Source organism: Pyrgilauda ruficollis, unplaced genomic scaffold, assembly GCF_017590135.1.
Source record: "Pyrgilauda ruficollis isolate IOZ18807 unplaced genomic scaffold, ASM1759013v1 scaffold18, whole genome shotgun sequence".
Classification (NCBI taxonomy): domain Eukaryota; kingdom Metazoa; phylum Chordata; class Aves; order Passeriformes; family Passeridae; genus Pyrgilauda; species Pyrgilauda ruficollis.
This window is the reverse complement of record NW_024516984.1, coordinates 3,708,477-3,732,664: the sequence shown is the minus strand read 5'-3', so window position 1 is coordinate 3,732,664 and position 24,188 is coordinate 3,708,477. Positions and strand designations below refer to the sequence as shown.

General features: G+C 43.4%; 2 protein-coding genes across 2 annotated transcripts; one reads left to right on the top strand and one right to left on the bottom strand.

The window, feature by feature from the left end:
* Positions 1–3,326: 3,326 nt before the first annotated feature.
* E2F5 (E2F transcription factor 5) lies at positions 3,327–18,037 on the top strand. The gene is made up of 9 exons (XM_041464481.1): positions 3,327–3,525; positions 9,600–9,709; positions 10,384–10,545; positions 11,764–11,807; positions 13,581–13,645; positions 14,552–14,816; positions 15,538–15,738; positions 16,168–16,212; positions 17,300–18,037. The coding sequence occupies exons 1-9, from the start codon at positions 3,400–3,402 to the stop codon at positions 17,407–17,409; spliced, it is 1,128 nt and encodes a 375-aa protein (XP_041320415.1). The 5' UTR covers positions 3,327–3,399; the 3' UTR covers positions 17,410–18,037.
* Positions 17,999–23,409, bottom strand: RBIS (ribosomal biogenesis factor). The gene is made up of 3 exons (XM_041464487.1): positions 23,239–23,409; positions 19,614–19,730; positions 17,999–18,162 (listed from the first exon to the last, which is right to left on the bottom strand). The coding sequence occupies exons 1-3, from the start codon at positions 23,356–23,358 to the stop codon at positions 18,094–18,096; spliced, it is 306 nt and encodes a 101-aa protein (XP_041320421.1). The 5' UTR covers positions 23,359–23,409; the 3' UTR covers positions 17,999–18,093.
* Positions 23,410–24,188: the final 779 nt, after the last annotated feature.

Below are 24,188 nucleotides of genomic sequence, written 5' to 3'. Positions count from 1 at the left end.
TTAGAGCAGACAAATGTTTTTATGTTATTTTCATAATAAACAGTTGTTTCTAACCTTTGTTTATTTTTAGCTGCTCTCAAAATAGGTCAAAACATGTATAGGTGAAAAGTATCATATGAAATCAGGAATTAGCATGTTTAATAAGAGAAAAGGAAGTTGGAAAGTTCTAAGCCAAAAGCCTGAAGATTTGTTTCAGTGAGATAAAGATTCTTGTAATGAGAGAACCAAGAATGCTGGATCATGGAAGGGCTTGTTTTGAAAGGGACCTTAAAGATAATCCAGTTGTGACATCCCTGTCATGGGCAGGGACACCTTCCACTAGACGAGGTTGCTCAAGAGCCCCATGCTACCTGGCCTTGAATACTTCCAGAGATGGAGCATTCACAACCTTTTTGGACAGCCTGTTCCAGTGCCTCACCACCCTCACAGTAAGGAATTTTTTCCTATCAGCTAATCTAAACCTACTGTCTTTCAATTTAAAACCATTCTCCCTTGTCCTGTCACAACATGCCCTTGTAAATAGACTCTCTCCATCTTTCCTGTACCTGAAAACAGGTTTAATCTGCCACTGTTGGAGAATGTGCAACTCCTGCAACTTAGAGTGGCTTTTTTGGCAGCGTAGTTTGGTTTTCTCCACAGCAATAGGCTCCCTACCAGGCTTTTGAAATAAAGGAGATAATAACCTAAGAGCTTCTTATGGAAGCAAAACATAACCCTTATATTAATATATTTATTTCATGGTGGAGGTTTTACCATCTCTGCAGTGCTCAGGTGTTTACTTCATTTGCCTGTTCTCAGAAGATCCTAAACTGCTGCTGAACTACCCCATCCTCTGAAGCATTTTCGTGCTGCTGAAGTAAGGGAGCCGTGAGCGGTAAAATCACAGGGACACGCTGGTACACCAGGTGGGGCTGTTCCTCTCCCCCTGCACCTCGCAGTAGCTGCAGCAGAGTCCTGTTGCTCCAGTGACCATAGCAGCCCCTAAGCCGACTTTATCATCAGTTGTTCAGAACCCAGGCTTTAGCACATTGGCACAGTGCAACTAAAGGTGCATTTTCATGCCCAGCAGCCCTTTAAAAGTACTTTTTTAAGTACTAGTAAAAAGCCCTGGCCTTTGGGTAACTGTGTGAGGCTTGCTGGGTTTGTTATCAATTTGTTTATGAAAGCTTGCTGTGTGAACCAGAGCTTGATACCAGCTGCTTCTTGTTATGAGGTGCAGCTTAAGGGATGACAAAGGCCTTGAAAACATGGGCACAAATTAAAAGCAGAGGCCATGGCAGTGAAAACAACATCCTAATAATCAGTGACTAGTCTTTAACAAAGCACAACATTGAAATCTGGGAACAAACTGTTTTAATAATGGAAGTAGCAGTAGCAAAGCAAAATTAAAACAAAAGGCAGCCCAACAACTGAATGAGGCACTGCAAGAGCCTGGGAAAACACTCCCCACTCTGCTTTGCACAGGGGGAGGTATGTAGGGCTGGGAATTGTCTAGAGATTGCACCATCTTAGAAAAGGGTAAAATTTGTGGAGGGGACAGAAAGCAGACACCTGCTTCAGCTCTGACTCCCTGCATGGAGTTCCCACACCTGACCCATAGAAACACCATCAGCAATAATGGGGTGTCTGCACTGTGGTATTCTCAGCTAAGGTAGGAGAGAGCTGTTAAGGACTGTTTGCTTGGAATCTGTGCCATTGGTTCATTATATATAAAAATTAAGAAATAGTGGTAATGGTTAGCAGGGTGTAAGAGGAAACTCTATCAGTTTTCTAAGGCAGAAGGATTATTTCTTACTCTTTATATGCTCCATCCACAGTATGTGAGGGAAATGCTCACCTGGAAAGCTGTTCAATAGTACTTTCATGGATACCATTGGTGCAGAAAACGTGCACCATTTCAGAGTGCTTTTCTGGCAGGTTGATCAAGTGTTTCCTGGGGCACTTTTTTTTTTCTTTGCTTATTATTTGACCAAGCTATACTTCGGGTGAAGTAATTGAATACCTGGAATGCACCAGGAAGTTAAAAGAACTTATTCTTGCCCTCATTCAATTTCTTAATATCTCCTCTGAGTTTTAACTCCAAAATTATAATCTGAAACTTTCTGATTTCATCACAGGGAGTTGTTAACATTTTTAACATTAATTCTTTCTATTCCCTGCTCTTGGCTCAGGAATTTCATATTACAGTACTTGGGAACATGCATATGTTAGTAGTGCTTGGAACATTTGTTTTTCTTGCAGATGACTCTATCTTTGGCATTCTTTCCCTCTTTATGCTTACATGGCTTCCTCAGAGCTTTTTAATAAGTTTTTAAATTATTTTTACCTTCAAAATGGTAAAATAATAAAAACATGATGCAGGTGAAAGCTGCACCGAATTTACCTGATCGCAAGGATAATTTTCAACACAGCAGGACTGAAAAACATAACTTAATAAATAAATAAAATAAATTTAATGAAATAAAAATATAAACAAAATGTGAACACTGACCTTGTCAGTTGCAAGGCATGCTCTCGTGCAATAATTGTGACAATTTAAAATCAATTCCATTATTAGACTTTGTTTTCATTTCCCAACTAGAGAATGATCTGTTTCAATCAATGTTGAGTATGGAATCAAGAAATTTTTGTGTTACTTGAGACCAGGAGGACTGTGGTTCCAGGTCCAGAGTGTGTTACCATGCGCGTGTTGCCCGAACACGGGATTGCTGTGCAGGTGCAGCTCCTGCACAATGTGGCACACACCAGTGCCCCACTGCCCGTGTAGCTCAGGGTCTGCTCTTCTTTAAGTGCATCCCGGCAGTTCTGACACAGTACGGACTTTAAAGCTTCTCTGCTTTTATTCAATGGTAATTGAGGGAAAGAGGTGTACCTGAATTAAGGCCAAGTATATACGGACACCAGTGGAAGGGGCTGGGTAAGCATCCAAAATTCCCTGTGCCCCTGGCCAGATCATCAGCGTATCTTGTTCCAGGCCCGGGGGGGTGAGAGAACATCGTCTGCAATTAAACTAAGTGTTTTTAGATCAAATGCAAGCGGTGAAAAGAGCGACAAGGAGCTATCGAGGCCGGGACAGGCAGGCTCGTGGAACACGTCCAGCCGACTCCAGGCCTGCGCTACCCGTCCCGGGGGCCCTAAGCAAGAGCCGAGACCGGCCCACGCCACCCAAGTGCAGCGCCTCTCTCGCCGGCCATGGGGCAGCCCGCCCTGCCACGGCCGCAGGGGGCCGGGCCCGTCCCCCGCCGCAGCCGCAGCCCCGCGGCCGGACCGCGCCGGTGTCCAGGCAACGGCGGCGGCGTCACTTCCTGCGGGCCGCCCCTCCCGCCGCCGCTCGGGGCCGGGGGCCGCGCTCCCGCTCGGGCCGTTGCGGCGGTCGCGACACGTGGCCCCGCCGGCGGCATGGCCGCGGCGGCCGAGGCGGCGGGCGGCGGCAGCAGCCGCCACGAGAAGAGCCTGGGGCTGCTGACCACCAAGTTCGTGTCGCTGCTGCAGGAGGCCAAGGACGGCGTGCTGGACCTCAAAGCGGTGCGAGGGCGGGGGGGCGGCCGGCGGCACCGCCGGGCCCGGCCGGGCACAGGGCCCGCCGCGCTGCAGCCAGGGCGGCGCAGCGCGGGGGCCGGGCAGGGCCGCCCGCTCCCTCCTTCTTTCCTCCCTTCCTTCTTTCCCAACCACCCGCCCGGCGTGGAGGGGCCTCCCTCGGCCGCTGACGGGCTGCGGGTGCCTGGTGATGGCTGACAGCCGCCACGGTCGGCTAAAACACGCGTTCGGCTCTTTATAAAGGGGTGTAAGGGGCGCCGTGTGTTATGTTTTATTGAGAGTGGTCTTATTTACTGTGCCCTGTTCTGGCTCCTCAGTAGAAGAAAGACAAGGAGCTACTGGAGAGGGTCCAGCAGAGGGCTGCAGAGGTGGTGCGGGGTCTGGAGCATCTCTTATGAGAAGAGACTGCGGGAGCTGGGCCTGTTTAGTCTGAAAAGAAGACATTGAGAGCAGGTCTTATCAGTGCATATATATATATATATCTACACACACACATATACCCACCCATATATATATATATATCTTATTGGTGCATGCCAAGAGGATGGCGCCAGAACTCTTTGGTAGTGCCCAGTGACAGGACGAGAAGCAGTGGTCATAAACTAAAGCACAGGAGTTTCACCTCAACGTGAGGAAGAACTTCTCTGTGTTAAGGGTGTCGGAGCACTGGAACAAGCTGCCCAGGGAGGTCATGGGGTCTCCCTCTCTGGAGACATTCAGAACATGCCTGGATGAGTTCCTGTGCACCTGCTCCAGGAGACCCTGCCTTGGTGAGGGTTGGACTAAATGATTTCCAGAGGTCCCTTCCTGCCCTAACAATTCCGTGGGTTTTTTTACTGCCCTGTGTTGCTCCCTGCACTGACTGAGTGTATGGGCTGCTGTTTATACCTGTTTCTTGCCCACTCCCCTCCTTTAAGCAAGAGAAAACCATGTTGAAACACAGACCATTGCCACCTTATGCTTTCTATTATGTGTAAATGAAAGAAGCTGAATTCGCATAGGAGTGACAAATCATTGTCACCCAGCTCTGCAGCCAGCCTGCTGCCTCCAAGGCATGCATTGGGCTGCAACGGCTGGAGCCTCTTCAGTGATGCCCTGGGACCAGCCCACCTTGGCAAGGTCCTGGTGCCAGGAGGTCACTGTATTGCAGGAGGGATCCTTGCCACTGTGTCCTGCCAGTTCCCTGGAGCCTGCTGCTGCTCTGGCCCAGGAGCTTGGGCCCTCTGGGCTGTCGGGTGTGCAGTGCATTGAGGCAAAGGTGTGTTAACCTCAGTGGTTAAGGTCGTGAGTGAAGAGCTGAGGTGTGCAGCAAGAGGCTGGCTTGGTGCTCTGCTTGAAATCCTTTTTGGAAAACTGACCTATTTTTTGAATACATTTAATAGGCCCCTGGAGGTGAGTGGTGTTCTCGGAGCTTTTTTTGTGCATCCCTGTTCAGCGCGGATGCACTTTGGTGATGTTACTCTGGCTAATGAAACTTCAGGGTGAATAGGGAAGGACACTGATAGGTTTTATATTCCTCATTTAGTTATGCTGTGGTCTGGACAGGTTGATGAGCTCCTTATTATTAGTTGCTTCTCTATCTAGCAAAACAGAATGAAGATGTCTAGATCTTTGGGATTGTTGTGCAGCTTCCTTTAGTGTCTGCCACATGCTGAGAGATGTTCCAGGTCAATCTGAGAAGCAAAACATATTCAGTTTGAAAGACATAAGGCCTAAAAGCTTGGCTTTAAGTGGCAGAGAGCATTGACTTGAACAATAAAGTTGGGCTGTGTAGTGGGATGGAGCAGTGCTTCTTGTTCTCTTTAGCGAGAAAGGTACCTACTCAGGGAATGAAAGGGTTGATAGCCACAGAAGAGTTAAGTGGGCATTGCAACCAATCACAGGCATTTCTGCTCAAGGCCTATTGGAGACTGGTTTCTGAATTACAGGTTACAATTTGTTGAAAGTAAATACTAACTGCAGTGCCTAAGGTGTTGGTGCTTTCATGAGCAGTGGGTCAGAACATACATTTCTGTAACAGGTTTTCTCCTAAATAAGCCATATATCTAAGGAAAATGAAGACCAGTTTGTGTTAAGCCAGTGTGCTCAGCAAACTGAAGAACAGGACAGTCTTGAAATGGAACAGAGCATTCCAAGAAATTATTTGTGCAGTGAACACCTTTAAGTGTCTCTTTGCTGGCTAGTATTGACTGTCTGATGTTGTGCTGCTGATTGGTATTTGTGTAGCAAAATCAGCACTAGAAAGAAAATAAAATTTGAAAACAGGTGCTCTTCCAGCTTTGTGATTTAGCAATTGAGAAAGAAAATCTGTTTTATGGGACATTTTCTGGTGATCTTTAATACCTCCATAATTATGCTTTAGCAGGGTGTAAGAGGAAGCTGTGAAAGTGTTTTAGTGCTGGACACTGGTAACATCTGAGAAATTGTGGTAATGGAAGTAAGAATTTTCTTTACTTGAAATTTGAATTTTGCATTTACTTTAAAATCAAACAGTGATTCTAAAATAATGACATACTTGTCGTGGAGTAGCCCTATATAAAGAAATCTAATTAGGGAATTAAGTTTAAAACACTAAGGGTTGTAGTATAGAAGAGAAAGAAAACTAAATTTCTATCTGCAGCAAGCCATGAATTGCAGACAAGAGTGAAAATGAGCAAGATGAGTGAATAAGGGATAAACCGCCTGAATGGATGCTGTTCATAGTGTACAATACTTGTGCCCTAATTTCTTAAGTGGGCTTCGTTTCTATCAGAATACCATCCCTGCTGTAATGATGGTTAAGTAGTGTTTCTGATCATCAGTGCAAAGCATGAGATATTCTAAAATCTGATTGTTTTAGAAGTGTACTGATCAGGGGCAAATAACTGCCTTACACTTGCTATACTCCACAGAAGAAGAAAGAGCCTGTCTACTGGATTTTACATTCCCTTAGTGTTTATGTTGCAATGACATTCAGCACTTCTGCATACAGTTTGGCAAGAGCACCATTCAATTTAAAACTCTCACCAAACTGCTGACGGCCCTCTTGGGGAGAAAATGTTGTCATGTTGTACAGGCAGAGTTCAGAAGATGCAGGACCTCTTTCCTTTGACAGACACGTGGACAGAGCAAGCAGGTAGTGCTGGCCCTTGTGCTTTGTTAGATACTCAGTAATGACTCTGCCTCGGTGCTCTATCGAGTTCCTCCTCTCTCAAGGGCTAATGGAGCACATGTACAACTGATTATTTCTGCTGCCTTCTCTCAGCTCCCAGGGAGCAAACAAGATGGTGGGGGGCTACAGACTCTATACAGTTTTCCTGGCCTTTCTTCCTTATTTCTGGGCATGTGTGCCTGCCTGCAGCTGAACCTCTCCTGTACAGTACGTTTTCTGTATTCCATAGCTCTGTGCTTAAATACTTTTTTCCAGCTCTGAACCTATCTATGAGACACTCATGAGTGCTTGGCTTGAATACATATTTAATCAAAATACGAGGATATATTAGGAGGAATAACTACAGAGTTCAGCAGCTTAACATTAGAAGGATTTTATAAAAGAACTCTGAATGTGGAAGCTACGTCCACCTGTGTTAGCAGGGCCATGGTTGCAAGTGTCCCTTTCTTGACACAGGCTAAAAAGCAACAAGTTTTAACAGTGTTTTTGACAACAGATTCAGGAAGCTCTTTTTATTATTTAAATTATTAGTGAATTGTTCATGTGGAGGACTGAACTTTATTTCTGATCTGTGTACTTGGCAGAAGGTATCCCATTGATAAATGCTAGAACGTCAGGGAAGAACTTCTCAATTGCATTTTAAAATATCTGTGAAATTTTTAAAAGATAATTAGATTACAAGGTTTGCACCAGAAAGTTAATGAATTTCTAGAGTAAGCTTCTCAGCTTGGGAACTGGCCCCAGCTTGTGTTAGAGCTCTTGTTGTAAGCAGTTGAACTTCACAGCAGTGATTGAATTGTATATAGGGCTAGACAAGTGAAATACCTATGTAACTGTGCTGTGCCCTGTCCTGGGGAGCTGGAGCTGGTAGTGGTGAATCTGCTGCTGGTGTTCATGGGAGCTGTGCTTTCAGCATACAAAATGCAATAGCATTTAGAGTGGAACAATTACTTCAACTTGGAAACATTTGAAATTGGACACTCAGAAAAAGTGACTTCTTAAAAAAAAAAAAAAAAAAAAAAAACAAAAACTTAAGCTTTAGTTTAAAAAAAAAAAACTTAAGCTTTAGTTTCATAGCTCCAAATTTGTAAATTGGTATCTTTTGCTACCAGTACAGTTTGAAAATACATTAAGATTAGTAAAGCATTTATATTTTGTAGACAGGTCTTTGGGAAAATTTCAAGAGGTAATGAAATTTTGTCTCCAGAGCAACATCTTCATTGTTCAAGCCATGAGTGGTACACTGAGTCCTAGGTAAATATGTGGAGCAGTGGGGAAAAAAAGCAGGAAGCTGAATAGCATCTAAGTGTGTGCTGTCCATTCCTCGCGCTGAATAACGTAAACAGCCTGCAGAATAACTGAAGACTGAGATGTATGGGGTGCTGATTCAGCATTGTGCAAACAGCATCAACTCTGTCACTCACTAGATTTTTAAGGTTCTCTTGCAGTCCTTGGGAGCAGTGTGTATGTATGCAGCAGAAATAGCAGATTAATGTGCATACCTACTGAAACAAGTGATCAAGGAGCCTGTTTCCTTGGAGAGAACTAAACTGCACTTTATATGTATTTGTATGCATCTTCTTTTGTTAGTTAAGAAAATGTTTTAAAAGTCTCATACAGAAGACCATACAAAAAATAAATGCTGCTGATGGTGTCAGTGGAAGCAGTGTTTAGTGGGTACATCACTGTCAAGGAGAAAGAGCAGTGTTCTTACTTCATGGATATAAGAGTATTTTTTATAATCTCTGTTCTTCTTTTTATTCTTTCAACTTTATTTCAGTAGCAAAAGGTAATTGTACTATTAAGGAAAGAAATTTGGTTTTCCTTCCAGGTTATGGTTGTCTCGAGCTGTACCTTTCATATAGGCTGCTTACAAAAAGTGTACATTTAATAGATGGAACAAACTGAAACAAATCATTATGTTCCTGATGTAGAAATTATTTGCCTTTATGCATTAGTTCAAAATCAAAAGTCTTTGCCTTTCTCTTTGTTTTTCTTCTATTTGTTTAATATATACAATCCCATGTAATCATTGTATTTAGATGTCCTGAGTAACTACAGAGTCAGACTCCTCTCTTCTTTCCCTTCTTTTAGCGAATATTCTTTGAACTTGAGCTGCTTTTCAGGTGTGGAAGGCATGAGTAGCTCATTTGCTTATTTTATATTAACTCTTCGCATCAGTTACACAAAAGTCACCATGGAGAGAAAGAAGTAAGGCACGAAGTGGTTGCCTCTGCCTGATGCTGCTTTGCTCGGAGGGGCGAGTGGTGGCAGCCCTCAGATACACTGCAGAGCTGGCTGTGTGTCAGCAGCAACATCCCTGGCAGCTGTACCAGGGTGCTGGTGCTCAGTGTGACGGATGAGTGAGCCCTTGTGCCCTGCAAGGGGTATTTGTGCAAGGACAACACTGGCTTGAAATACTGCAGCTCTCCTGCAGCCACTTTGTGAAATTACAGCCCTGTTGTTTCGTATCCTGGCACCACTGAATCCAAACAAAGGCTGTAATACCTCGAGTGTCAGTGGAAGGAATGATAAACTTAGTATGTCCTTGGCTTCAGAGGCTTGCCCCACTGCAAGGTATTGCTGCTTTCCTTCCATACCTTTTCCTGCCCTCCAGAAAGAGCATGGCAAGCTCCTCCATGTAGATGAATATGCTCCAGGTACTGACCATGGTCTTTGCAACCCGTGTGAGCTCCCTTCTCTGTTAGAGGATAGCCTGTTGGCCTTCAGCCAGGGGACTGCTCCCTGTGCTTTGCAGCACTGCCTGCAGGTGCTGAACTTCAGAATTCATGGTGCTATCAGGCTCTTGTAGAGTGGAACCTTCTCCTATTGAAGTTACATTAGATGGCATTTTTCCAAGGGAGTGGCTTTACCTCAGCATGCAAGTTGCTGATACTTGTTCTCTCAACAGGCTGCTGATACGCTTGCTGTGAGGCAGAAGAGAAGGATCTATGATATCACCAACGTTCTGGAGGGGATTGATCTCATTGAGAAGAAGTCAAAAAACAGCATTCAGTGGAAGTAAGTTATGTCAGTTCTGCAAATTTTCACATGCTTAAGAGCAACAAAAATTGCCTCTTTCTACTTATTCTGACTAGATATGACACCATAAAATTAACATTGTGCTAATCAATGAGCAATGTGATGTTGTAGAAGTACAATAAAGTTGCAAGTGAACTGTATTTGTTTTCCCTTTAACTTGTGTCTGTGATATATAAAATCAAGTTTAAAGCACACAGAAGTGAATCTTTCAGAAAACTTGTAGTGCTACTTTACAACTAGCACTTGTAGTTGAAAAATTCACCCTGAATGAATCTGGGAGGGCCGTCAGGACACACTGTCTCCACCTACCTGCCCTACCACAGTTCGTGCCTATTTTCTCTTAGGTCTCTGAAAGTAAAAGCTCAAGATAAGAATTCTAGGGGAAGGAGTTAGGGCCTGCAAAACAGTTCCAACACAGCAAAAGAAAGTGTTCCAAAATAAGATAAAATTTTGTAGAGGAAAATTCTAAATTTGATTTGAATTAAAGAATTTTCATTTTCCTGTCAAAATACTCTTGGGAGATTAAATACTGATTTCCTTCATATTGAATATTAGTAGATTTTCCAAATGTTGAAAATAGTCTTAAAAGTTATCATTGGATGTTTGATTTAGATTTTTACTTGTGGTTTCATGAACCCTTATACCTTTTTAAGAGGAGTAGGTGCTGGCTGCAATACAAAAGAAGTCATAGACAGGCTGAGGTATCTGGAAGCTGAAATTGAAGATTTAGAGCTAAAAGAAAAAGAATTGGATCAGCAGAAATTGTGGCTTCAGCAAAGTATCAAGAACGTCATGGATGATTCTACAAACCACCAATATCCTTTTAAATTAATTGTGTGCATTTTGGAACTAGAATTAAAGCAACAGTTAAAGTGTAGGTAACGGATAAAGCATAATGTAACTCATTTAGCAAGGTAAGGCAAGTATTTTTTCAGGTTTTACTCCAACAAAAGAAGATATAAATCTTATTTACATGACTTTTTAACTTCCATGACTGTAATTGGTAACATGAAAATAATTTAGCATATATATATATATATGTACAGCAGTAACTGTTAAGTCAATAGCATAATGCTAGTGTCTTACTTGAAATTAGTGATACTGCTTTCCAGAACTTAAATTTATATTTTGTTACCAATGTTTTACATTAATCTTTTTTGTTGCTTCATTATTTTGAAAAGATTAAGCTATCACCCAAAGATAAATGGAGTTAACAAAGTCCTGAAGCTTGTTGGGTTTCAAACTGGAAAAAAACATCCTGTATGTAAACACCAGAGTTGCAGCTGCATTGCTTGTAAGCATGTGTCTAGCTGTCTTGCAAAACAGACAAAAAACATTCTCCCTAAGAATGGGAGCAGGAAAGTGCCCTTCCTATCTATAATGTAAGTACTTAAAAATTACCAGAGTCTTCTGTTCAGAAACTGTTTCCATAAAATGGATTTTGTAGCAAAGGAGATTGAAGTTGTATGTCAGGAAAAACTTGGTTGAGCTAGCACTGCAACTGATCTCCCAGGGAGGTGGAATATCTGTCACTGGAGGTTTTGCAGAAGAGGAAAGACAAACACCTGTCTGGAATGTCTGAACGGTGGATCGATTCTACCTTGAGGCAGAGGAATGGGATGGCAGATGAATTCTGCAGTTCCCTCTAGCAGTATTTTTGAGTGATTCTGGGAAATGCTGATACATACCTGAATTCTGTATTGTCAAATTAGCAAGGTAAATAGCATTCTTCAAAACAAGATTTTACATGTTCTTTTTTAGAAGAATCTCTTCTCTTTCAAGCTACACAGCTATTTTTCTTTCTGTATTTTATTTGCTGATACTTCAGTATATTTTTAAAATTTGGTATTTTCTTTAAAACACGGAACTCCTGTTATTTGCAATGAGCTATTCTGAAAGTCAAAAATAATGCCTTGATTACACCTCTAACAATAACAACATTATAGTTTAGGCTCAGATTGGACAAACTTCTGAAGGGCAGCAAATACTAGTTTTATACTGTTTTAAGAAAAATGTTCCTTGACATAAAGTACGTTTTCATATGTTACCCATGAAGATATCTGCAACTGCTTCAATGGTAAGTTGCTGCTAAGCTGTATTTCTGAAGTGAGTGATTTGAAAAATAACTTGCTAACCAACCTGCTTTTTTCCTGCATGTATTTTGAATTAAGAAGTACTCAATAGTGATCATTACTAGGTAGAGGTCTCATAATGTTCATGGCTACCAAGTTCTGGCATTTTCTAGTTGTAGTCATAGATTGTATAGAATGGAAGCTCAGCTGGAGTCCTGGTTTTTGGTGTCGTTTTTGGTGTTCACACTTTTCAGCAGCTTGCCATGGGCCAGTAATGGAACCGGAGACAGGATTTGTTGGTTCAACCCTCCAGAAGAACCACAAAGATCTAAATTTTGCATCATTTTCTGGTGGCAGCTGTGGCCAGACAGAACTTGTGATGCTGTATAAATGGAGCCAGCAGAAGGTCAATGATGGGGCATTGCTACTAAATCTGAAGGATTTCTGTACAGGTGGTTTGAAGAAATTGCTGGGAAGTGCTGGCAGAGGTTACTTCCCTTGACATCATCTCCTGATCCTAGGGCACCCAGGGGAAGATTGTTGTTCAGCCTCCAGCTAGGCTCAAAACTGTCTTTTCTTTGCCACAAGGAAGACTTTTTTAAATAAAAACAAAAGGTTAGAAAACTACTGCAGAATTTAACAAAAATGGACTGTTACTGAAAAGAGGTTAGTCGTTACAAAATATGGAGGCAGCTGGCACATAGTACTTCACCTAAGTGTTTCTTAGGAGGCAGAGAAAGAAAAGTGTTACTCCAAATTAGTTATGAAGAAAGAGGAAATGATGTGCAGGTAAGCAAGTAACCTGCAGTATTGTGCCAGCGCTGTGCATGTAAATGTGGTCCCCATTTTAATGTGCATAGTAAGCCACAGATGAGTGTGACAGACAGCTGTTACATGTTGTATGTGCTGTGGAAGCCATGAGCTTAGATACTTGGAAGTACTGGCACTGAAGATGAACATTAACACCTCTTCTTCCTTCTGTAAAATCTCTGTAGTACCATCAGTCATCAAAGTCATAAAGTGAGCTAGACCAGAGAGCTGGTTTAGCTGAAGTCATATGAGAAGTGGCTGAGAGAGCTGGGGTTGTTTAGCCTGGAGAAAAGGAGGTTCAAGGGAGACCTTATCACTGTCTGTGTACCTGAAAGGAGGCTGTAGCCAGCTGGGGGTCAATCTCTTCTCCTAGGCAACTAGTGACAGGACAAGAGGACATGGCCTCAGGCTGCACCAGGGAGGTTCAGGTTGGACATCAGGAAAACTTTCTTCAAGAAAGGCTGATTAAGCATTGGACCAGGCTACTCAGGAAGGTGGTGGAGTCACTATCCATGGAGGTATTCAAGGAACAACTGGACATGACACTTAGTGCTGTGGTCTAGTTGACAAGGTGGTGATCAGTCAAAGGTTGGACTCAATGATCTTGGAGGTCTTTTCCAACCTAAATGATTCTTTGATTCTGTGAAAAAAGGAACTAGTTAAATATTTTCACCTTATGTTATATATACACCTAGAAGACAAATGGGTAAAGAACATGGTAAATCTTGTACTGTTGTGAGAAAAGGTTTTTGTAACTATGATCTTAGTATTGGAATTATACAATATACTATATACGATATACTTGGATCTTAGAGGGATTGCACATGTCCTGCCTCAAGTTTATACATGCTAAATTACGCAGTACTTTGAGTGACCATAGAGAATTTCCAGATCTCATTTGAGTGGATACTATACAAGACTTAAGAAAAATACACTTAACACTTTCTTAAAAATTGCTGTTTAACCAGGAGATACACTTCTAGCAATTCAAGCACCTTGTGGTACACAATTAGAAGTACCTAGACCTGAAATGGTATGTACTGGTTTCTTGTTACCTAAGTGTTCTAGAGCAATAGTGACAAAGAAGAGCTGTTTCAGAGCAGAGGATTTATCTCTATCCATCTGCAAGAGGAGGGGAGAAATGATTAGGATTGTTTCAGTTGAGAAGAGGGAGGCCAGACAGAAAAAAGTGGGTTTTGTACACTTAGATAGACTAATGGTAACCCTGCCTTCTATTAAAACCAAAATACACAAGTGGGTTTCTTCTCTCTTGCTTTTAAAATGTTGCAGCTTTCAAAATAATGCATAGTTGTTATGAATTCTCTTCAGAATTCAGTGACTTTTATGTGTCAAGTTTCTCTGTTATATTGTTAAAATGGATCTCTTATGAAAAAGCCTTTTAGATTTAATGTAATTTAGATTTAGTCTCATGGTACTACACTGTATAGAGAAACAGACTGCAATCTCACTTTAGCCAAAAGGATTAAATTGGCAAGATACAAGCAGGAGGCCAAATTATTTACTTCTGTCCATCTTTAACTTTTGTTGTTGTTGTTGTTGAAGCACTTAATTGTAAATAGTGTTTACACAGCTGGGAGAGGGCATGGTATGAAGCATGATAGCCACTGTGCTTATAGGAGGCTGAAATTCACCTGAGAAGTTTCACAAGCTATTTTTAGTGAGGCTAAGCACAGTCTAATATTGGTAAAAGCACCCAAGGCTAGAAGCTTATCAGTGGTACTATCTCTGTCCATCTCTGCTGAACTCAGTTGAGGCAATGGTAGGGACCCTGCAGGACCCAAGTTAGCAGCTTGTGATGTTGGATTATGGTTTTTTTTCTTTTTGTTGAGGACTAAAACAGCTGATCTTAGTCTTCATCACTTTGTAGAGTTCCAAGTTCTCAAGGAACAGTAACTTTCATAATACACCATCTTTACAGGGACAGAATGGACAAAATAAATACCAGATCAATCTTAAAAGTAGTTCAGGACCTATCCATGTGCTGCTTATAAACAAGGAATCGAGCTCCTCCAAGCCCACAGTGTTTCCAGTTCCTCCACCCGATGACCTTGCACAGCCCTCATCTCAGCCTGCAGCTCCAGCAACTCCACCTAAACCAGCTGCAGCTCCTCCAAATCCCCCAGAACGTGACCTGAACCAAGGGCAGGAGTTACCAGCAACAGCAGCTGTGGACACATCATCAGGTGGATCCTGGGGTTTTCCTACCTCTGGTGGGTGGGGGAGGAAGGCAGCTGGAGGGAAAGAACTGTTAAGAAAGGTGGTAGACAAAGATCAAGAATTTGCACAGGGTAGCAGCTGTCCATTAAAAAACTACTCCAGGGCCTTAGTAACAGCTCTCAGGAGGTTAGACACCTCTGCCTCTTCTGTCTGGTGAAACAGATGCTTCCCTCACATCTTACCATCTTACACTGAACAGGTTTTGGATGTAATCCTGTTAATTATTCTGAGGTGCTTCTCCAGAATGCATTATGGAGCAAAATTGCAAACCTCTTGACGGAAGAGGATATGATTTGAATGCGTACCTTTTAATGAGATTGATAATACAGGCACCAGTTCCAGCTATTGTACCACAAGGTCGCTTACCTTCTTCCACATAGCCACAGTAAGAGGCTGCCTGAATATGAGGTACTTTTTTCATAGTAATAGTAAATTAATAGGTAATAGGAAAAGATTTAAGAAAATGCTGTATTACAACTGTATTCATGAGGGGTCCTGATTACCTTCATTGACCTTTAACTGACCTTTAATTAACTGACAATTAAATTGTAACTGTGGAGGGGGAAGACTCCTCTCACCTGATCCCAGACATTGGCCATGTTCTCCTCAAAAGACAAAGCTGGGGGCAGGTGCTGTGTGTTCTGTTTCACTGTAACAGACTTGTAACAGGCCTTCCTGTCCGTGTAGATGGCAGCGCCCAGCAGGACAGCGCAGCCCCCGCAGCCCCTTACTCCAGCCTTCCAGAGCCAGAGCTCTATCCCAGCCTGTCTGGAGACAGTGCCCAAGCCTCAGCCAGCTCCAGTGACTACCAGAGCTTGCTGCCTCTGGATGTCAACTGCATTCTCAAGCCAAACTCATTTGACATTGCAAAGATGGAGGAGCCTGCAGGTAGGAAGCAGTAGTTCCTGTTTAAATATTTTACTGGTTCCCTGAGCCCTTCATTGTGACCAAATTACCAATGAGTTACACAGAGGGAAAAAACAGGTCTCTGTTTATCTTCTAATTAAGCCACTGAGGAGCATACTAATTTTCAGCAAATGAGTTTCTTTGCCACCAAATAAGCCTCATGGTGTATATAGCTCTTGGGTTTTAAGAGATAAGTGGCAAAAATATACTGGGGGGGAAAACTGAGGGATACAAAGGTAAGTACATTTTACATGTACATGGCATACTGTCTCTGCAGCTCCTACACTGCACAAGCCATGGTGTACAATTCAGTGTTGTAATGCAAAGAATGCATTGACTGCTATAAACACGTATTAAAAAAACCCCACATACATAAAGCTCCCCACATACATGTGCTCCTGTCTTTCACAGGAAATATCAGTGGAGATATTATTGACGAACTCATGTCTTCTGATGGTAAGTATTTAGCATCTTTTCTAATAATCACAAGTAGCAGCATGGTTTTTGTGTGAACAGCACTTAGAAGGCATCTGTTAAATCTGATGCCAAGAGTCAGTATGAAACTACTTCTTCCCGTGTTGCCTCCTCTGTCACTCTTGTCTTTGCTCCCCTTTCTATTCCCTGCAAGAGTTTTATTTAACAGTCAAAATAGGAAAACCTTAATCCAACAAGCACTTACCTGCATGAATAACCCACCAGTACTTAATTTAGGGAAAAAGAAAGAGCAAGCTGATGACTAGGGTGCTGCCTTAAAATATAAATCTGGTTTAATTCTATTCTGCCTAAAGCTTTGTGCAGGTGCCTTGAGTAAGTATTTCAGAATATAGTTCTGGATGCAGACTGTTATATGTCCATCTGTGGTACACTAACAGAACAAGTGTCACCCATTTCTGTTCTTGCACGTCTTTGGCCATATGAGTGCAGCACTGAACCACAGCTACTACAGAATTCATGTGCTCCCTACCTCTCTGCCACTCTCACTGAGTGAGGTGCCAGTCAAGAAGGTCAACTCACTTTGGAGGTCAACTGACTTTGTTCCTTTTGCCCTGTATTCTGTAAGGCCTGTAACATCTGCCCCTCCAGCAGACCACATCAGGGCTCATCCAGAAGGAGATGTGGTTGTAAGATCCAAGGGGCAAGATGGGATTCTGTGAATGTGCCAGTATGTGGTTAACACGGAAACAGCCTCTGCTTCTAGAGCAGAGATACAGATAAAGAAATATAAATTATGGCTTTCTGGTTAAAGTTTTCAAAAGCTGCTCAGGAACCCCGCTGCTGCAGAAGAAAGTAAACCCATATTCCACAGCTACTACTCCACTTCAGCAAACTGACTTAAAATACCAAGCAAAAAATGGCACATACATCACTTACTGCCTGAGTTTAAATGCAGTACAGGTTTTCATGGTATCTATCTGAGTGAGCTTGTCAGATTATCAAGACTATTTTAATTATTAAGACTAACCCTTATGACAAACATACTGAAATATGATAGGGCTGATTTTCCAAGTGTTTTAATTTAAACTAAACTGTTCCTGCTTTACAGTTTTTCCTCTCTTACGACTCTCTCCTACTCCCGGAGATGACTACAACTTTAACCTGGATGATAATGAAGGAGTCTGTGATCTCTTTGATGTGCAGATACTAAATTATTAGATATTATGTCAACCAGACTACTTATCTACCTCTAACTGTAACAATCTAGACTTCTTCATAACCTAAGTATTTGAATAATGAATGTATAACTTCTTAGTTCACTGACTCTGGGAGTATATTTCCTTTTGTTTCCTTTAACTACTTCACAAAACAAATTCAAGAACACGAAAAAAGGGCTCTTATCAAAAATTCTGGCACTTTTTCACCTGAGTGTTATTCTGTCTAAGCCAATTGTTTGGAGCTTTCTTTAGTAAGAAAAGTGAAAATACTTTATAGCCTTTTGATCATTTTTAAAAAAATGATTAGTCTTCTTGCTCACAGTTAACAGCATTTTCTTTGAAGCTTTACTGCCAAGAAGCTTTCTCTTTTTTAACTTTTCAAACAATTTTGAAATTTTGAAGCTTTCACTGCCAAGTTGAAAAGTGAAGGGTATCAACTTGAGTTATGCTAAACTGTTTCAGTGAACCAATTTTGTGAAGTGCCTTCTGTTTTAGCACTTTAAGTTTCTCACACTGACTTCTGACATTCCACTTTCCTAGATGATAGGAAAGGTCTGTTTGTAGTTTGTATTGAAGTGTGCCAATACTTGTATATTAACAAGATTTTTTAATAAAATTGTGCAAACAAAGCCATCAGTATTTGTGGTCTTTCATTTCTTGCAACCCCTTCATTGTCCATTTTGCATTACAACTGAGATAACAGGCTTGTGGCAGCATCCACGTTTGCTGGTTCCTCTTCCAGATTTGTGGAAACCTGGAAAAGAAAAGAGTTTCAGTTTAAAGCAGAAAACAATTTTTATTCTTCTTGGGGAAAAAAACCTAGACTAATAAATATCCATCAGCCAGAAGATTAATTTGACTTTTATATATTTAATTTTGGCTAATTTTGCAGCTATATTTCAATAACTTGGAGGGATTGCAGGATACAGTGAAGTTGAGACATAAGCAGAAAATGCTTTGTGCTTTGGGAGCGTCGTACCAGTAACATAACACACATGGCCCAACTGAGACAGGCTCAGCTTTTATTTCACAACTGCTCTCAACACCACTTCTGCAACTTTGGAGAAAATACTATTACAGTTGAGTGATGTAGAGTCCTACTAGCACAGGAGCAGTAGTACAGTCTGAATTCTTGGAGGAATAAATAACAAGCCAGCAGGGACAGGACCACTGGTTCTAGCTGCCTTGGAATCCTGGCTTGGCTTCATCCTGTGCTGGCAGCACTGTCACTTATGTTTCACTTTTCCCTCAGCCTCTCCTTAAGGTATTTGACACTTGTTTAGTTGCTCCCAGCTGCACAGAAACTTGATCACCTCAGGCACACTGACAACTCATGTCCACTTCTCCAAACTCCACCTTCCCCCAACAGCAGGATGGATTCATCTGCATCTCATCCTGAAGAACTGCTTTCTCTCCCTGAAACTGTGCCTAGAGCATCAGTCAGCAGAAAGAGTTTACATGGAGGAACTTGTCAGGAATTAAACTTTTATGAATTAATTCTTGTGCAAGACTGCAAGTAGGCCTGTATAAAAAAAAGTAAATCAAACTAGACAAAGGCAAGAGAAATACTGTCTTGAACCCCATGTGCTGCAGGCAAAACCTCTGCTACAGAAATTGCTGCTTCAGGTGTTGGTCCTTCTGAGGAGGTGATACAAAGGCTTAAGAATGAGGAACAAAGAGAGGCAGAACTGTTTGTTTCAAAGCACTGTCAGGAGCTTCAGGTAGGGAACAGCCAGGTTCATCCTCTCTGTGTCTATTCATGTAGAGATACAAGTTTCAAATCAAGGGGATGGAGCTGGAACTAACTTAAAAAAAGACAATTAGAAATCAACTAGAATGTAATTAAAAAATATGCTTTGAAGCATGCTTCAGCATGGCTGCCACCCTCTTATCTCTCTACTTAGTAGTTCTATAGAATTTGAACATGCTAACTAGGTTTAAGCATTGCCACACAAATGAAATTCATAAAACTGGGATTCTAGCTTTAAAGCAACTGAATGAATTCACAGATTCACAGAATATTCTGAGGTGAAAGGGACCCACAAGGATCATCAAGTCCAACTCTAAAGTAAATGGCCATCAAAATGGTTGAACTCAGCACCACACTGACCAACTGAGCTAATTGCCTGCAGTCCAAGAGACACATTCTCTTAGAAACACACACATTCTTTTCATTCTCGTCAGATTTTTACAAAGGGAAATTACCTGCTGAGTGTTCTGAGGTTCTGCTGTGCTTCCTTTTGATAGCTGCCGGATTTCTTTCTGAACTTCAGCAAATGCTTTATTTATTGTGCTAACTTTTTCAGCATTTTTAATGTTTATCTGGGAGAGAAAAAATACACACATTTGTATTTTTAACAAAAATTCCACTGATGTGAAGCTGCCCCATTTTTGTGCAATTATTATGCAGCCAATGTTACATGCTTTTCAGTATGTTTTACCTGTTACTTCATTAGGTCATCTAGCTGTGTACTAAAACATTCTAAATTAAGAGTTAAACTTGCTCTACTGGAATGGGAACCCATAGTGATCCAGGAAGAGAACACAGAGAAAACAAAAGTCAGGCTTCACAGGCCCTGCTACACCCCACCCTCAGCTCCTCTTAGCTGGAATGAAGTCCCAGGAAGGGTTCCTTCCATCATCTCTCTGGTGGACTGGTCCTGGCTAGATGCCAGGTGCCCACCAAAGCTGCTCCATTGCTGCCTTTTTCAGCTGGACAGGGGACAGGAAATATAATGAAAGGCTCATCGGTAGAGATAAAGGCAGAGAGAGATCACTCACCAGTTGCCATCATGGGCAGAATAGACTCAACTCAACTTGGGGAAAATTAATTTCATTTGTTATCAAACAAATGCTGCAGAGGAATCTCAGCTCAGACACCTGGAACACCTCTTCCCCCTCCTTCTTCACTGACCTTGGTGTTTGCAGGGCTGCTTCTTTTAAAAATCCTCACTTCTCTGTTATGACTGCTGCTGGTGGTATGCTTCTTAACTGCATCAACCCAGAGGCACTGCCAGTACCTGATGGGCTCTGCCTTGGCCAGCAGCATATCCATCGTGAAGCCAGCTGGCATTGGCCCTTTCAGACATAAGGGAAGCTTCTGGCAGCTTTTTAGAGAAACCATGCCTGTAGCCCCTCAAACCAAATACAATTTGTAAATGATTTTACTATGTTGAATTTCTTCCAGCAGCTTACCTTTCATCATCACACCTTGCATCCTGATTGTTCATACTATAGGTCTGACCAACGTCTACCAGGTTTTGCCACAGTATTTAAAGAAACTGCAGAGTGGAATGGGCACCTCAGCCTCTCTTTTAGCCCAAGTCTGCCTTTAACCCAAGTCTGCCTTTATAAGTTACTTCATCAAAGATTTTACTTTCCAAGAGGAAGTGCTAGAATATGGACACGTGTTGCACTCTGGGGACAACTCTCTGTGGTGGAGGAGCAGGGTGGATGCAAGAGGGCATAAGCTACTCTCACAACTGCAAAGATTCAGCTGATCTGAGCCTTAGCACCTGCTGCTTCCAAAGTCTGGAAAAGGATCATAGCCAGGTGATAACCTATTACATTGCAAATATTCCAGAAGCATGCTCATAGGTTTTCAGGCAACCCCAAATTTCAGCATACCTACTGCTGTTTCATAGGCTACCCCTGTAGTTCACCTCTGAGCAATTTAAACAGGCAGAAGCAAACTGTGAATGGTTACACGTATTCATTTTACTTTCAAAGCCTCCATAATTTCAGCGCACGTATGCAGTAACAACAATTCCATTCTGACTGACCACGAAAACCAGTATTAAGAAAGCAATGAGGCTGATACAACAGGCCTACTCAGATGAACATTTTAACTGTGACAGTGACTGGAGAAATACAGCCCCAGCTCCCAGCTCTGATCAGAGTGGATGGACTGTTGGGAAAATGATGTACAAAGACCATGTCTTCAGTCAGGGCTAGTCATCATCTTCCAGCTTCACAGGGGTTTTAGAAGGTTCCAGTCAGTTTTAATAGTGATATCCTCAAGTACTCAGGCAGGACTTGTCCACAGAAAGAGGCTCTATAGCTAGCACGGTACCTACATCAAAAGTTGTCTGAACAGTTACAATGGACTTTTAGCTTTTAATGAGTAAATGTATTTTAGTGAGTTTTTTTCTGAGCATCTTCTTATACTGCTTAATGAAAAGTAAATCACATTAAGCCCAAAGGCTTAATGCATTAAAGAACACAGCTTCAAACACAGAGAATAAAATTTTACTCCTAATAAGCTTTTCAAGAATATGAAACTCAGACATTTCATGAATATGATTTTAAACCTGTTTCTCCCTTTCTATTATACAGAACAGTCTAGACTAAGAGGAGGTGCGATGCCAGCAACATGAAGTTGTTTCTTCTGAAGTTTGTTACATTCCTGCCTGTCCACCAGATTAATTTGTCCAGTGGAGCTTGCAGGAGAAAATCTGAAACAGCCTTTTTTTAAAGAGCCATTTACTTGTGTTTGTCCAGCAGACTGCAACTGCATCAAGTGGAGAAAATAAGCCACTGTTTTTATTACTTTTATTTACTTTTTTTACTTATTATTATTTACTTAATACTTTTTTACTTTTATTACCAGATGCTTTTCTAAAGGGACAGCTGAACTCTTGCAGAACACACACCTCTCAGGCTGGAGGCAAGGTTTGAGAAGATACTCACTGCTCACTACAGGAAAATTCTTGCTTAGATCACCCCCATCCCTCTTCCCGTGCACTGCTCCCTGCTCCATGACCCACTCTCTCCCTCCTCTGGGCTGTGCTCTTCTACAGACATGAAAATAACAACATTATTTTTGCTTCTTTGTTTTTCTATTGCTTTAGTATGTTAAACTGGCTCACAGAAGCATCTACAGAGCATCACAGCCCATGTAAGGGGCAAAAAAGGGGCAGAGAAGAATTAAGAGCAAAACATCCAGCAGTGCACACTCCTAGCTCTGTTCACTGCATCTCACTGACAGTTCTACTTGACAGCTGAGGCAAATAAACAGCTACTGGATCAGTAAAGGCTCCATCCTTTCTAGTTCATCCCCACCAAAAAGCTTCTCTCTGCATTCATTCATTCATAATTAAGTTTGTTCAACTCATCAACCCAGCACATAAAAATGCAAAATATATTTTTAATGGCTTTTGCTGCTGATTTAGCAAGTTGAGTCACCTAGTGGGCGTAGAATTCCTGAGCCAGCACCAAGGAGAGCTGTGGGAATATAGCCCAGAGTCTGGCAAGGCTCCCTTCCTGAGACCAGGAACGTGATGGAAAGGAGCAGGACTTCCCCTTGTTAGTTGTACTAACTATACCCAGTGGTTTGGACCAAAGCATTTTGTTAAACTCTGCCCTGAATTACACCCTCAGCGACGCTGTGAATGCAGCCCGGTGAACGCGAACTCGCTGAACTGCTGATGCGCCCTTTAGCATCGCATTCCCGAGGGCAAGGCGAGATACCACCAGACACTTCCCAAACGACACCTCCCAAGCACAGCGGATGCTTTCTGTGGCATATGCCTGCAGATCAGTCACATGAACTTCTTGTGCTTCTCCTTTTTCAGATAATACACACAGTTTTTCCACATACAAACCTAATTTTCGGGTGAAAACCGTGTACTTTGCCGTTTGGTGCCGGACGCACACTGCCCCTAAACCAGCTCGATTTAATCACTTCCGAGCGCTTGCTGCGCCGCGCTCGGAAAGGAGGAAACCCCGCCGGGCCGAGGCCTCCCGCGGGCGCTGCAGCAGGGCCGGGGCCCTCCCCGTGGTGGGGCGCTGCCGCAGCCCAGCCAGCGTCTCCTCCCGCCGCAGCACTCACCTGCTTCAGCCCGGAGGTGACGGGCCGCGCCTTGCCCTTGGCCTTGGCCCTGAGGACGCCGCTGCGGGCGATGCGGAACACGCTGCCGGCCTTGGCGGCCCCGCCGCGGCTCTTGCCCATGGCGGCGGCGGTGGCGGCGCGCGGACGGGTGACGTCACACAGGGGTGTGACGCGGGAGCCGCCAATGGCCCACAGCGCCGCGCGGGGCCGCCAGGGGGCGTGCGCAGCCTCGGGTGGGCGCTGTGGAGCCGCAGCGGGGAACGGGACAGGCGGAGTGGCGCTGTCCCTGTCCCTGTCCCTGTCCCTTCTCGGTCCGGTCCCGTCCCGGCGTCAGCCTTGGTACCGGCCCTGCTTGCCTCTCCTGCGCCTTCGCAGCCAGCTTTTTCAGCACGGGAAGGCTGAGAGCTCCTTGGCGCGCGCCCGCAGCCCAAGCGCCGAGTCCAAAGCTCCGCGTTGCCACAAGCACCTGCTCACGGGCAGCCCCCGGCACACGCGGAGCTTGGATAAATTCCCAGTTGGTGGTGGGACACCCTTCTGCCTCACGGCCCCGCTTGGGAAAACGTGAAATCTTCCTGCGGCTTATTCCAGAGGGAATTGGGTTTACACCCCTGGGAGAAAAACGGGACGGGATGCAGCGGTGCGGACTTGGCTTTACTTTCGGGAGTGGCGGGTGACCCCAGGAATGGGCACTGCCGCACGACTCGTGCTCTGGCGGGACGGGGGCTGGTGGAGCCACCTTCCCTCTGTTGGAGCGGGCTCTTTAGGGATGGGACTGCGTCCCCCGGGCCACCCCGACGGTGCAGGGGGGAGGCTGGGGAGAGCCTGGGTGACGAAGGGCTTGGGGCGACAACAGGCACGGACGGGCCAGGAGGCCGGAGCGCTGCAGGTCTCCTTATCAGCGCCCGAGGATCGGGGCGTCGCCGCCCGTCGCCTTCAAATCGGGCGCAGCC

Coding starts and splice junctions, on each gene's coding strand:
- E2F5 (XM_041464481.1), top strand. CDS start 3,400: ATGGCCGCGGCGGCCGAGGCGGCGGGCGGCGGCAGCAGCCGCCACGAG. Junction 9,710..10,383: donor AAAAACAGCATTCAGTGGAA/GTAAGTTATGTC, acceptor TACCTTTTTAAG/AGGAGTAGGTGCTGGCTGCA. Junction 14,817..15,537: donor AGCTGTGGACACATCATCAG/GTGGATCCTGGG, acceptor CTGTCCGTGTAG/ATGGCAGCGCCCAGCAGGAC.
- RBIS (XM_041464487.1), bottom strand. CDS start 23,358: ATGGGCAAGAGCCGCGGCGGGGCCGCCAAGGCCGGCAGCGTGTTCCGC. Junction 19,731..23,238: donor TCACCTCCGGGCTGAAGCAG/GTGAGTGCTGCG, acceptor TTTCTCTCCCAG/ATAAACATTAAAAATGCTGA. Junction 18,163..19,613: donor AACCTCAGAACACTCAGCAG/GTAATTTCCCTT, acceptor TTTCTTTTCCAG/GTTTCCACAAATCTGGAAGA.